This window comes from Dendrobates tinctorius, unplaced genomic scaffold, assembly GCF_039654945.1.
Source record: "Dendrobates tinctorius isolate UK_male_01 unplaced genomic scaffold, ASM3965494v1 ptg000016l, whole genome shotgun sequence".
Lineage (NCBI taxonomy): Eukaryota > Metazoa > Chordata > Amphibia > Anura > Dendrobatidae > Dendrobates > Dendrobates tinctorius.
This window is the reverse complement of record NW_027361684.1, coordinates 9,254,119-9,269,859: the sequence shown is the minus strand read 5'-3', so window position 1 is coordinate 9,269,859 and position 15,741 is coordinate 9,254,119. Positions and strand designations below refer to the sequence as shown.

Here is a 15,741-nt window from a genome sequence, read left to right as displayed (position 1 = left end):
CTTTAAAGTTGTCACATTCAGTAAGATCATTGTAACATTGATCTTTATACATAGAAGGTGAAAAAAAAAATGTTTGAGGTACTGAACCCTAGTGCTTTACTGGTAATGTTCCATAACTTTATTATAAGGGCCCTTTCACACTGTGTTGTGTCCCACATTCATACGTCCCATCAGGGCTTAAGTCCAAACAACCGTACCCCCCCGCAAGACTGGATTTGGGCGTATGCACCGACAGTCACTTACTATAACGGTGTCGACAGTCACTGTGTGCTGTTGTGCATCTTGTTCAGACGCTTACAGGAGGTGGACACCAAGACGTTGTAGACTTAGGGCCCCGTCACATATATCAACTCACCAGCGATCCCGACAATATCAACTTGTCAGGATCGCTGGTGAGCTGTCAAACAGACAGCTTCACCAGCGATCAGCACCAGCGACGCCGAGCGCGCGGCGTCGCTGTGTACTTAAGTTACCAGCGCGCTGCTGCAGGGAGCTGCTAACTAAGGTACACATCAGGTTTCTAAGCAGCGCGTGTCACTTAGAAACAGGATGTGTACCTTGGTTACCAGCTACCTGCATCAGCGTGCTGGTAACTAAGGTACACATCGGGTTTCTAAGCACCACGCACTGCTTAGAAACCCGACTATAACCTTGGTTACCAGCGCACTGATTGCCGGTCGTTGCTCTCCCGCCTGCCACACACAGCGATGCTTGCTGGCCAGCGGGAGACAAACGACCCAAAAAAAGTCCTGACCTTTCATGAATGATCAGCGATACCCGGCAGGGGGTTCGGTCGCTGATAGCTGTCACAGAAATCTCGCTGGTGAGATCGCTGTTGCGTCACAAAACTTGTGACTCAGCAGTGATCTCGCTAGCGAGATCGCTATGTGTGACTGGGGCTTAAGGGTATGTGCACACGTTGCAGAAATTTTCTGCTCAAAAACCTGAATCCCTTCCCAGAAACCGCACCTATTTTTCCGCTTGCGTTTTTTGCGCGGTTTTGATGCGTTTTTTTTCCGCAGCGGTTTAAAACCGCATGGAAGAGGCCTAAAACGGGGAAAATCCGCAAAATTAATGAGCATGCTGCGTTTTTTACAGCGATGCGGTTTTTTCGCGGTAAAAAACGCATCAATGTGCACAAAAAGTGCAAAATGCATAGAAATGACTGTACAGCTTATTTTTAGCGGTTTTATGGCGAAAACCGCAGTAAAAACCGCTAAAAAACGCTGTGTGTGAACACAGCCTAAGTCTTTGTGTCTGCCTCCAATAGGCATATACGCCCGAAAATGATGCACGACAGACCACGCATTGACTCGGTCTGCACCTTTATAGTCAGGAGAAAAAGGTGGGGGAAGAAACCTCCAGCGATGAAATCAAGAAGGAAAGTTATCTTTTTTTGTAAAAAAAATGAAAAAACTTTTTTATTCGGTACAGTAGTACAATAAAGACATGAATCCTGGTCACCACAAGCTGGGATGAACAACCAACATGTTTCAGCACTAGTTGGTTGATGTTTGTGTAATTAGACAACAATGATGGCAGTCGCCTCTTCCAGCAGGATAGCATGCTCTGTCACATTGAAAAAATTGTACGTGAATGTAAAATTTAAAGTTGTTGACTTGGCCCCCCAATAACTTGGTTCTCTAGGTCAGGGTTCCCCAACTCCAGTCCTCAGGGCCCACCAACAGATCATGTTTTCAGGATTTCCTTTGTATTGCACAGGTGAAGCAATTATCACCTGAGCAATACTAAGGAAATCCTGAAAACATGATCTGTTGGTGTGCCTTGAGGACTAAACCCTGCTCTAGGTGCTCAAGCATCTCTGAAATGTGCTGGAAAAACAACTCTGACCAGTCCAAACTACTCCTAGGACCTTGCGCTCAATGTGTTTTTGTTGGGTAGTACAAAGAAACATCAGAATTCTCGTGGAGTCCATGTCTCCACAGATCACAGGTGTTTTTAGTTGCACAATTGACAGTCACAATATTACATTGGTGGTTTTAAAAGGACTCCTATACATCCCAGATCCGGCGGAACAGCTCTGATCTGGCGGCGCTTTTCCAGTGTCCCGGGAGATTAGGGCTACCTCCTGATTTTCACTCACGGTGTGCAAAGTTTCTCATTGTAGGTTTCAGTGCGCGTATTACTGAGTTCTTTGCCCAGTACTCTGCCTCCTCCTCCTTGTGGTATACGGCTGGAATCTCTGTGCTCTGTACATCCTCACATTTATGAATTAATTGTTCGGGGGGGGGGGGGGGGGGGGGTTGCGTGTTTTTTTTGTTTTGTGTTTTTTTGTTCTTAATTGTGGTCTTTCCCAGGATTTGAACTCCCAACCTGTAACATTGGAGGCAGCACCAATGGCTATTGGAGAATTTTCTACACTCAAATGTGCATTGTATTCTTTTTTGCAGGCACATTGTACTGGTACATAGAGCTACATAGTGGACTTATCAGTAATCCGGAAACACATACATGTTGGGATCCCTGTAATCAGAACAACCAGTACAATAAAGTGAACAAGTTTACGATAGGTAAAAGTGTAATTGATTTTTTTTCTCTATGTTAAACTCTTTAAACATTTAAAAAAAAAAAGTCTCTTCCTCTGTGTTTTGGTGCAAATTTGAAGCAGCATTTTTTAATGGTTATATAGGAACCTCAGCAGATAATGCTGTTACTGAAAATAACGCTCTACAGTGACCTACCCTGATATTACCGCCATATGATGACCATATAGTAGTAGAGAACAATCCTGCAGAACATACTAAGATATTACAGATAGTGACTTACAGGTGATGTTTTTTCTGATGGAGTCGTTCACTTTTTGAGCTTTTTCATCTGACCCAGACTAACATAACATCTTCCTGACTCGTATGCAGAATTTAACTTCTCACATTTTCAGCACTATCCCCATCTATTCCCAACCAACACAAACTTCTCATCCTGCGGTCATCCCAATTCTGAGCCTTCTGTTGTATGTGTCACAAACAATTACTGCAACTGCTGTGTGGCAACAGGTATCCTAAGTGCTCCTCTTTATGTCCCACATAATACCCATCACTTCCTCCTACAACGTAAAATGTCTCCTTTTTGCCAACTATGTAGGAAAATTGCCCGATAGAAATTAGTGCTTTATGCAAGTGTTCTAGAAAGTAATAATGGCCCCTGTGTTCCCCTTTGACTGTTAAAATACCTTGAATGCCCCAATAGCAATAATTGTCACCTGAGGCTCACTTTCTACAGTAATAAGGTACCTTGAATCATCTATGCAGTAATAATGTCCCTTGAATCCCCCCTACATACAATAATAATGTCTGAGTCCCCCCATGCACAGCTTCTCTATACACAGTATGAGGCCTATACTATGCAGTGTGATGCTCCCACGGCACCCTTATTTACAGTAGGATGTCTCTACAGCTCCCCAATGCAGAGTATCACTTCTCCACAGCTCCCCTATATGCAGTTTAATGCCCCCCACTCCGTTATCCACAGTATAATGGTCCCACAGCAACCCTACACATGGTCTAATACTTCCCCACACTGTATAATGGCCACCCACACTAGTCTCCACACTGTATGATGCTCCCAAAGCCCTCCTATAAACACTATTATGGTCCTTATACACAGTATAATGCCCCATGTGTTGTATGATGACCCAATAACTCCACTATGTTCTCATAACTTTGTATAAGCACTGTAATGCCCCAATACACAGTATTATACCTCCAACATTGCCCTACACCCAACAATGCACCCCCCACTATTATAGCAACCCACACTAGTCTCACAGTAAAATGCCTCCAAATCCCTTCTATACACACTATTACAGCCCCAATACACCGTATAATGCCCCATAACACACTGTACACAGTAAAATGCGCACCTGTATTGTATGATGCCCCCTCAGTCCCACTAAAAGTACTATTAAAACAATTAAACATTCTCTATCTAATAACCATATCTACTATATAATTGTCTAATTCTGTCTGTCTGTAATGGAAATCCCACCTCGCTGATTGGTCGCGGAAGTTAGGCCGCGACCAATCAACGACAGTTGCTTAGTCGTCGCGGCAACACGGCTGCATTGCTTATTGTACAGGCACATTACAGCCGTTAAAGGCATCACTGCTGCGTCGCTCATTACACAGGCACAGTCCTGTACATATTCTGGAGTACAATACATTAGGTAACAGCAGAACAGTGACTGCAGTTCTGTGTGTAACTGGAGTACAATACATTAGGTAACAGCAGAACAGTGACTGCAGCTCTGGGTGTAACTAGAGTACACTACATTAGGTAACAGCAGAACAGTGACTGCAGCTCTGGGTGTAACTGGAGTACAATACATTAGGCAACAGCAGAAGTGACTGCAGATCTGGGTTTAACTGGAGTACACTACATTAGGCAACAGCAGAAGTGACTGCAGATCTGGGTGTAACTGGAGTACACTACATTAGGCAACAGCAGTACAGTGACTGCAGCTCTGGGTGTAACTGGAGTACAATACATTAGGCAACAGCAGAACAGTGACTACAGATCTGGGTGTAACTGGAGTACAATACATTAGGTAACAGCAGAACAGTGACAGCAGCTCCGGGTGTAACAGGAGTATAATACACTAGATGGTGGCCCGATTCTATCGCATCGGGTATTCTAGAGTCTGTTAAAATAAAAAAAATAGTTATATACTCACCTTCCAACGGCCCCTGGACTCTGTAGCCTCTCACCATGCTCCTGGCATCTTCCAGTCCCAGTAATGCTTAGTGAGAAGGGCCGGAGATGACGTCACTCTCATGTGAGCGCAACGTCATCAGTGGTGTTTCGCGCAAAGCATTACTGGGACCGCAAGGTGCCGGGAGCATGGAGAGGAGAGAAAGAGTCGGGGGCTGTCGGAAGGTGAGTATATCACTATTTTTTATTTTAACAGAGACACTAGAATACCCGATGCGATAGAATCGGGCCACCATCTAGTAAGTGTATAAGGGGACAGTACAAATCTCTCCAAGGATCTGTTTATACCAAAAAAGGTTATGGTCACAAGGGGGCATTCTCTGCATCTGGAGGAGAGAAGGTTTTTCCACCAACATAGAAGAGGATTATTTACTGTTAGGGCAGTGAGAATCTGGAATTCCTTGCCTGAGGAGGTGGTGATGGCGAACCCAGTCGAAGGGTTCAAGAGAGGCCTGGATGTCTTCCTGGAGCGTAATAATATTGTATCTTACAGTTGTTAGGTTAGAAGGACATAGATCTGGGGATTTATACTGATAGATTACGGTCTGAACTGGATGGGCAAATGTCTTTTTTCGGCCTCGCTAACTATGTTACTATGACCCCCGATCCTGGCGATTCAGCTAGCAGACAGTGGCAAGACGTGGGTGGACCAACACAATATCATTGCGCTGAGTCGCGCTTATGTTGAGTCCTTGCACGATGATGTCATCATGTCGCTTCTCCTCCACCTAGGACTCATCCAATGCATCTGCCTGCCATTTAGTAGGCCACAGGTCTACACCCTTATACATACCTGTGGCCTACAGAAGACAGCAGTAGTGCAGGAAGACAATGTAAGTGTATCGGAGTACTGTACATGCTGATAAAATTAAGTGTGGTGGCAGTGCCAGGTGGGTCTCTGAGTGAGTGGTCCAGGGTCTTCTGCCCCCACCACCGTGAGAGTTATCTTACTGGTTGGGAGGCATGGTAAATTTGCTCTGTATGCGTAGTTGGAAGTACGGGATGAGGACCCATTTCAAAGACATTCTTTTTGCTCCCAATTAAATTTATTACTCCTCCCCTGACAAGTTTTTTTTTTCACCGAGCAAATTCTTTTTCTCCTAAGTCAAATATTCTTTGCTCCCAGGGCAAATTCTTTTTTTTAATTTTTTTTCTGGGAACTGTGTGTATGTTGATTTAGGATAACTGTATATGTATATAAAGCTGAACTGTGAATGTGTATATGTTGATGAAGCAAAGCTGTGTGTGTGTGTTTCACTGTGAGGGTGTCATACTGTGTGAGAGGCTGTGGAGGAATCCCACTGTGACTGTGAGGAAATCATAATATATCCAAGACAATATATGAGGGGATATTATACTGTGTGTGGGGGGGATTCATACAATGTTTGGGGGGCATCATACTGTGTGTGGGGGGGGTGAATGGGACTGTAGGCATCATACTATGTGTGGGGCTGAGTGGACAGCATACTGTGCATGGAGGAATGTACTGTGTGGGCCATGAAAGCGGTCAGTGTGGGCGCATATAAAGGACTGGGCAACCTTGAGTTATCTGCTTGCCATAAAACAGCAATTTCCATGGTGTGCTATGCATGCCACAATATGTATACCTCTTAATCAATCAATCAAATTTATTATCGCCAAGTACATATTACATATATACAAGGAATTCTTTGTGGTAAAGAGGCAACATAATATATAACAGATACAACAAGTAACATCTAACAAGACAGATACAGTATATAGTCTACACATGACGATTTAATTGTTGAACAGAGAGTGGATAGAAGCTGTTCATATGGCGGTTGGTGCTGCATTTGGGGACTCTGAAGCGACGTCCTGAAGGGAGTAGTTGGAATGAGGAGTGTCCCGGGTGAGAGGGATCGGATACTCTTATAAAGATCCTGCATGTTAGGCAGGGAGGAACCTATAATTCTCTCTGCTGTTCTGAAAGTCCTTTGTAAGCGGAGTTTGTCATGCGCAGTGGCTCCCCCATACCAGACTATCAGAGAGGAACAAATCACAGATCTGATGACAGCATTAAAGAATAAGATTAGCAGATTCTTAGACAAACCATATCTTTTCAGCTGACGCAGGAAGAACATCCTCTGTTGTGCTTTTCTTATAACAGCATCCACGTTTTTCCCCCATTTAAGATCATGAGAGATGATAACACCAAGGAATTTGGTCTCTGTGACCCTAAGAACCACTTCGTCATGGATGTAGATTGGAAGTATCTCATGTTGATCTTTCCTAAAATCCACAACCATCTCAGCAGTTTTTTTAGTGTTGAGTACAAGATTATTGGCTTTACACCAGTCACATATTCTTTTCACCTCACTCTGATACAAGTCTTCAGCATTTCCCCTGATGAGACCAATCAGTGTCATATCATCGGCAAATTTCAAGATTTTTACTGAGTCTGCTGAAGAGATGCAATCATTCATATAGAGAGAAAACAGTAACGGGGACAAAACACACCCCTGAGGTGCCCCGATGCTTGTGACCAAGGTGTCCGAAGTGAATGGTCCAACTTTTACACTCTGTATCCTGGCTGTCAGGAAGTTATAAATCCACAAGCATAAGTTGAGAGGGACTCCAAGAGCTACCATTTTCTTATGAAGTAAATGCGGATCAATGGTATTGAACGCTGAGCTAAAGGTCCATGAAAAGAATCCGGACATATGAGTGCAGTTCATCTGTATGATCCAAAATGTACTGCAGTGCCAGATTGACAGTGTCGTTTGTCGAACGATTCTCCTTATAGGCAAACTGAAGTGGGTCCCATAGCTTCTGCGTGAATTTTATCAGGTGGGACATCATAATTCCTTTATCTTTCAAAGTTGGTAGATATGGTTTTAATGTAATGACTAATCTGTTTATTCACTCATACACACACACACACACACACACACACACACACACACACACACTCGCTGCCTTTGCTGGATTTTTTCCTCAAAACGAGTTGTTACAGCCGGACAGGTCAGTCAGCAGTGGCGAGAAGAGCATGGCGCTGTGCACCTCTCCCCTGTCTGAATGTAATGTTGACTGCCATCTGCTGGGAAAAGGTGAACACCTTGCATGAAATATAAAAAAAAACACAGTACCTTTGAATACTCTCAGATGTGAATTTTGTAATGAATCTGCTTTAAAACCCACAAAAAAACCCTCTGCGTGACTATTCTCTTATAATGAAAATATAACAATGTTTACTGCAGGCTGTAGAGAATATACTTCATTTATTTATTTTCTCAAGTCTGTTGTGCTGAATTTATTTTTACATTAATTAAGACAAAATTTAAATATAATTGCTGGATAAAATGTGTCAAAAATGTCTTTTTAGCATGTTCAAAGTGACCCTTTAGGCAAAGATTCTAGCTAATCTGTCATTTTATAATCCCATTCTGAAGTTCTTGTGGCGATGGAGAATATAGGAACAGAGAAAGGGAAATGCCAAAGGAAGAAACTAGGGGCCAAATTTATTATTGCATTTTCACCATTTTTTTTTTTTTTTGGTGTGAATGCCTTTCAATTGGCGACTTTTTGATTTTCAACAAATTCATCAAGGGATTTGTGCCTTTTTACAGCTATTCTCTATTTAGTTTTTTTTTATTATTTTCCTATTCCAATGTGACTTTTCCGGATGTTTGATTCCACAATTGTAACTTTTTAAAAAGTCACAAAATTTGGTACAAATGTACTCCATTACCCCGCTCTTCTCCCAAGTGACAATTTTTGCAAAACATTCAAGTCTTTGTGCTTAAAAACTAAGTTCTTAAGTGGGTCAAAAACAAAAAGAAACATTTTGGATTTTGTGCAAAATTCCAGACACATGCATAATTTAAAAGAATTTGTCAATGAAATCCGCAAGACAAAAAAAGTGACTTAAAAAATGCAAATGATGAATCTGAGCCTAAAGCTCTTAATGTTCACTCTTCTAATGTTTGTTTTCCATACATAAAATTAGTTTATAATCTAATTCTACCCTGACAGTAAACTCTTGGCTATTCGATCTACATCCAGAAAAGCAAGTGTATGTATAAATCTTGATTGATCAGTCTTTGAATCAAGACAAAACTCTATGTTCCAAAACTTTTTGCCTAAATATTGAAAATTTGGTTCTTATATTAGATAACATCATTTGTGGGATGAAGAACCTGTCCTGAGCACACAGCTGCCACATGTTGCCTGTAATCTAACTAGTGTTGGGGTATGTGCACACGTTGCAGATTAGCCTGCGGAATTTTCTGCACAAAATCCTCATCTCTTGGCAGAAACCGCGGGGGAAAACACTTGCGGATTTCATGCAGCATTGATACTGGTTCCCTGCGGATTCCAATACGTTTTTGACATGTTGCGGGAAAAAACGCTGCAAATCTGCATGGATTTTTCCGCATCATGTGCACAACAATTCTTCATTTACCATAGATTGACATTGCCTGTGCACTACACTGCGGATTTTATGCAAATCCGAGCGGAAAAAAACGCTGCGGATCCGCATCAAAATCCGCAACGTGGATAGCCTTAGGTGATGGAGAATTCATAAAGTATATCCCTAGCTTTAAAAACTACTTGTGCTATAATGAGAGTCCAAAAGTGAGGACTCTTTAGAAAGAAAGAGGACTTGAACTCAAGCACCACCTATTAGATAGATGTAAGTCTATATCGACCCTTTAACAAGCCTTGCTATAGGAGTTGGGATAAGAAGCCATACCAGACACTCCATTTGCAGACATGTTTCAGGATGTGTGCACGAGAGACAAAAGAAGAGTGAGGAACACCCCTGATAAAACCATATTTGTTGGCGTAACGTTTGGGGCTCATACCCTAATCCAAGGTATGAATAACAACTTCTTGTTAGCAATGTGTATGCCCGCTTCCTAGGAGTTTATTTAAACATGTTTTTGCTTCATTTTTTAAAATTCATCTAATAAATGTTGGTTTTATTGTGAATTCACACATGGACATGTTGCCGGATTTCCTCTTCCTTGATATGGCCTATCCACCTTTTATTTTCTCTAGGTAGCACCATTAGGTCTTGTGCCTTCTTGGATCAGTAATTTGTATTATCTCTATATGTGATTATTTCTTACCTATGTGATTTATTGGTTCACGACAGCCATCATATTGCTTTTTTTATCTTGCATTTTTGGTTACCCATGTGTTGTGACATTGTTAGCTTAGAATCATAGAATGGTAGGGTTGGAAGGAACCTCCTGAGTCATCTGGTCCAACCCCCTTCTCAAAGCAGGATTCACTAAATCATCTCAGACAGATGTCTGTCCAGTCTCAGAAGACTTCCATTGAGGGGTGAGAACTCGCCACCTTTCGTGGCAGCCTGTTACACTCACTGATCACCTTAACTGTCAAGCTTTTTCTAATTTCTAATCTGTGTCTCCTCCCATTCAGTTTCATCCCATTGCTTCTAGTCTTTCCGTGATGATCCTTCTACAATGTGACAGGCCTTGAGATATTTGTAGACAGCTATTAAGTCTCCTCTCAGCCTTCTTTTTTGCAAGCTAAACATTCTCAAATCCTGTAACCGTTCCTCATAAGACAGGGTTTGCAGACCAGTCACCATTCTGGTCGCTCTTCTCTGAACTTGTTCCACTTTGATGTCTTTTTTTAAATGTGCTACCCAAAACTGGACACAGTGTTCCAGATGAGGTCTGACCAAAGAGGAGTAGAGGGGGATAATGACTTCATGTATTTGCCTTTTTTTCTGCTGCATCACACTGTTGACTCATGTTCAGTCTGTGATCTATTAGTATACCCAAATATTTTTCACATGTGCTGTTGCTTAGTCCTATTCCTCCCATTCTGTATATGCTTTTTCATTTTTATTGCCCAGATGTAGTACTTTGCAGTTTTTTCCTGTTAAAAAACATTCTGTTAGTTGCTGCCCATTGCTCCAGTTTATTTTATCTTTTTGAATCTTCTCTCTCCTCTAGTATTAGCTATCCCTCCTAGCTTTGTGTCATCAGCAAATTTAATCAGTTTACCCTCAATTCCTTCATCTAAATCGTTGATAAAGATGTTGAACAATACAGGGCCCAGGACAGAGCCCTGTGGTACGCCACTTGAGACATTCTTCCAACTGGATGTGAAGCCATTTATGACCACTCTTTGGGCCCGATCACTAAGTCAGTCATGAATCCACCTAACAGTTACCTTGTGCATTCTATACTTAGTCATTTTTTTCAATAAGGATTGTGTGAGATACTTTGTCAAATGCTTTGCTGAAGTCAAGATATACTATATCTACAGCATTTCCCCGATTCACCCAGTCAGTGATTCTGTCATAGAAGGAGGATGTTTAGTATTGGTCAGTTAGGAATTAGGGTTGGCTCGCCATATACAATATTTTATGGAGATTAAGTTGTTTGTTATTTTACAATCTGTTATACATGTCTGTTCACTTTGTCCATAGTAAAAATAATTAATTTACATTATTCAGGTTTACATATTATCTTATAGGGATACTAGTTCCTATTTTACACACTCTTCTTTTGACTCTCACTCATGCTTTAAGTTTATGGCACAGTTCCTTTAGGCAGTTTCGGTCTGTTTCTCTTTCTCAGCCTCAGAGTGTGTGCCCCTCATCAGTGCAAAGCAGGAGGTTTTATCTGGCTGAGTGAGAGGTCTCTAATTGCTAGAAAGAGCACTTGAAGAGTAACCATTTTAATTTGTATTCAATAAATCAATAACACACGTTAAAATAAGAAACTAATATCGGAGAAATCTACTTTCTCGGACAGGATTGAATAGTCATTGTTTCAAAATTCTCAATTCTAGGGTAATATCTGTATTTAGTGAAGAGAGACTTTCCCATTACTGAGATAGGAGATGAGAGCTCCTACTAGTAAGATTCTATGTAGAAGGGTAGGAGGAGGTGCTGTGTCTCTATCCACTCCTCTACCGACTACATAAAATATGGCAGCTGCTATTGATAAGATCCTTTCTCAGTAATGTAACAATATGTCTTCACTGAATACAGATTTTACCCCAGATTTGGCAATTTTAAAAATGATCAATTTGCCCTTATGGATGATGACATGGAAATCTCCAGGTCTCTTGGCCAATGATTACAGCACTTCTATAGCTATCATTAAGAAAATAATACACGTGTGCGCGGTAGACATATTGATTCCTATAGGTGATGAGTGAACGTGCTCATATAAGGTGTTATCTGAGCATGCTCTCTCTTGGACGTGCTCGAAAAATGCATTTGAGTACCCACGGCTGTTAGACAGCTGCAAAAAATGCATAGATTGCCTAACAAACCGGTGATCCCTGCATGTTTGTGTCTGTCGAACAGCCACAGGGACTTGAACGTATTTTTCGAGCACGCCCAAGACACTCGATTAGCACACGAGCATGCGCAGATAACACCTTATTCCAGCACGTTCTCTCATTTGTACTTCCTATGCATTAGCAGAGAAAGCTTGAGATAGCCAAGTTACAAGCTAAAGGGTCATTTAGTTCTGAACCAAAAGTTCTGTATAAACTTCAAAGATATTGGTTATAATCCAAGACTCTGATTGGTTCTACGTTTGTTGCATGTGTTGTGTGGATTTTGAATCTGTGTCTCATCTGCTACAGGATTTACGTTCCAGGTAAATTTACTTCTTGCATCACAATATTATCCACTACAGTGGGTGTTATTATTACTAATATTTCATCAAAGCCATTGTTTTGTAATGGTAAGTTTGGATTTATAATAATTTGGAGGTGTATCAAGAAGTTGCTGTAAAAAAAATTTCCCATAAATCTATCTCTGCCAAACAGGTAAATAGGTCAACCTTAAACCCGATACTGGGAAGGCAATAGAGCGGTATTTTATGGAAAGTATCTGGCGTAATTACCGCAATTCACAATATGACATCAATAATAATGAATTACACCCGGAGAGAATACATGGTTTTGTAATGTTCATAAGTCATGCTGCGAATGAGTTTAATGGCAATGTACTTGCTGAGAAGTTCACTGCCCATCCTAGCTCAGCCCCCCATCTAAGGGTGCATTGTAAACCAATTCCTGTAAATCAGCGGGATGGTGAGCGCGTCTTTCATCTGGTCTAGTTTAAAGGGTAAGCTCAGAACAGATGCAACTGGAATAAAGTTTCTTACAAAAGGAGTTGCATTAATGAATATAGACATGGAATCCTTATGGAAATCGTTGGCTTCTCTTTTTATAAATCCAGCAGTCGAAAGCAGAATGTTGTAATGCATCAGTGCAACATCAGAGGTTGGTCTACATCGCGGTCTCATGATGACGCTTCTTGCACTGCAAAAAGAAACAAGCGGTTACCAATTGTGGAATATGTGAAATTTGCTTCAATATTTTCAGGTTTCCAATATCTTATATAAAAATGGTTCTAAACGCCATATAATAAGAATTTTTAATATGGTCGTAAAAGTATAGTTTTTACATAAATAGATGTACTTTTCTTACCGGCAATGTATGGTATTTGTCTTTTTCCATTTAGGTGAATGTAACAAACCGTAAGTCCTAATATCTCCTACTACAAGATGTTTAATAGCATCCAAATGGAGATTGGCCCACCCACCATAAAAGCGTTGCATTTCGGTTATTCCTTGCTTCATATGTCTTGTATATCTTACAGATTTATTAGATAAAACTCCTTTTGAGGCATCTGGAACCTTTAGGATACATACTGGGTTCAGAGGGATTGTTAATAAATATGGTTTGTAGGGTGGATTTCAGAGTCTAAGTTGAGCGGCTATATTCCCTACCCTCCTATCACTTAGGCTAGTTTCACACGAGCATTTTGAGGCGCAGCGCATGCTCGGCATGAAGCTCCACCCCCTGCCACGCATCCTCCGGTCAGCTCCGCCTATGGGCGCATGACGCTGCATGCGACATGCGTACCCTATCTTTAGCATTGGGTACGCAGGCCGTGCGCAGGTATGCTTTTGCCGGCGCATGCGTCCTTTTGACGGTGCGCCAACCTCCGCCAAACGCATCGCGTTGCATTTTGGTGTGGCCAGCACGCCGGCAAAAGCATACCTGCGCACGGCCTGCGTACCCAATGCTAAAGATAGGGTACGGAGGTCGCATGCGGACATAGGCAGAGCTGACCAGAGGATGCGCCGCAGGGGGTGGAGCTTCACGCCAAGCGTGCGCTGCGTCTCAAAACGCTAGTGTGAAACTAGCCTTACCCCTTTCTGTTATATTTCGCTTAGGTTGAACTTAGCACTGTCATGCACAGTGTAGGAAAGACTAAGTGTAACACGAATGGATGAGGGGAATGGAGCACAACAATAGAGAAGGGGAGTGGAGACCCCCTAGGCAGATCTAAAGTCATCCTCTCTGCCCTAACCATCCCTATATAGGTTCTGCATCTATCGCCGAGCAGGAACCAAATCCCTGCCTGACCCTGGCAATAAGCCCTGCTTAGGGAAAGGACCAAATAAGCACTAGTCAATCCCCACTACCACTAAAGACAGCTGGGATAGACAAACACGGGGAACACTTATCTTGAGTAGGCTCAGAGATATAACACAGAAGTCCTCCAGGAATACCAAAGAGGAAGATAGCCGACTGCTACAGCTCCAAGCCTCAACAGGGGGAAATGGAAATATCACCGGGAACTTCCATCAGGCCTATCCTGAAGATGGGTTCACATTGACAGTATGAAAAACTGTCCAGAGTTTCATCCACAAAAGTGAGACTTTTGCTTTTCTCACATCAATGTGCAGTCTGTGTACAATCCAATTTTTTACAGGAGCAGCAATTAATCATTACAGTCTCCTGTTACAATTGTAATGTGTCTGTAAAAATCTGCTCTGTATGAAATCTGATTATTTTATTTCTTGCACCCATAGACTTGAATGGGTGAGTCTCAGGATTTTCATGCTGTAAATTTTTTTTGCAGACATTTGGTCAGTGAAAAAATTAATTTGCACTGCCTCATTGAATAAAATTTTTTAATGGAAAACACTCGGACTGAAAATGCATGAGCCCTGAGGGTATGTCATTAATTTTAATAGGCTGGATAATCCCTTTAACTTGTTCCTATTTTTTCATGTAGATTTCTCCACTCTCCTTTTGATGGGTTGACCCTACTGGCTATGGGGGCCTCTGTGTGTCATCTTTATGACCTGTTTTGGAGACTTCAGAAACTGTGTACAATAACCATAAGACACCCCCCAGATTCATGCACTTTTAGACCATATTTCCACTTCCAGAAAACACATTTATCCATGCTGAACTTTTGTGCATGTTTTCCGCAGGAGTTGAATCCAACATACACAGAAGCAATCTGCTTTATTTATACATTTCAAGCAGCATTTTTTTTAAATGTTGAAATTCTGCTATTCTGGGCTTAAAAACTACACTGGGTGCAGAATTATTAGGCAAATGAGTATTTGATCACATCATCCTTTTGATACATGTTGTCCTACTCCAAGCTATATAGGCATGAAAGCCAACTGCCAATTATGTAAATCGGGTAATTTGCATCTCTGTAATGAGGAGGGGTGTGGTCTAATGACATCATCACCCTATATAAGGTGGGCTTAATTATTAGGCAACTTCTTTTCCTTTGGCAAAATGGGCCAGAAGAAAGATTTGACGGACTCTGAAAAGTCAAAAATTGTGAGATGTCTTGCAGAAGGATGCAGCAGTCTTGAAATTGCCAAACTTTTGAAGCGTGATTACCGAACAATCAAGCGTTTCATGTCAAATAGCCAACAGGGTTGCAAGAAGCCTGTTGTTAAAAAAAGGTGCAAAATAACTGCCCATGAATTGAGGAAAATCAAGCGTGAAGCTGCCAAGATGCCATTTGCCACCAGTTTTGTCATATTTCAGAGCTGCAACATTACTGGAGTATCAAAGAGCACAAGGTGTGCCATACTCAGGGACATGGCCAAGCTAAGGAAGGCTGAAAAACAACCACCTTTCAACAAGAAACATAAGATAAAACATCAAGACTGGGCCAAGAAATATCTTAAGACTGATTTTTCTAAGCTTTTATGGACTGATGAAATG

At 41.6% G+C, this 15,741-nt stretch overlaps 1 protein-coding gene across 2 annotated transcripts in view; it reads right to left on the bottom strand.

Annotated features, from left to right (window-relative positions):
• Window positions 1-6,338: 6,338 nt before the first annotated feature.
• The window catches only part of TMIGD1 (transmembrane and immunoglobulin domain containing 1), a 62,743-nt gene continuing 53,340 nt past the window's right edge, over window positions 6,339-15,741 (bottom strand). For both annotated transcript variants that reach the window (XM_073565419.1, XM_073565420.1), the window contains exon 7: window positions 6,339-13,014. In XM_073565419.1, coding sequence (XP_073421520.1) covers window positions 12,982-13,014 — 33 coding nt within the window. In that variant the 3' untranslated portion in view covers window positions 6,339-12,981. The remainder of the gene's footprint in view (window positions 13,015-15,741) is intronic.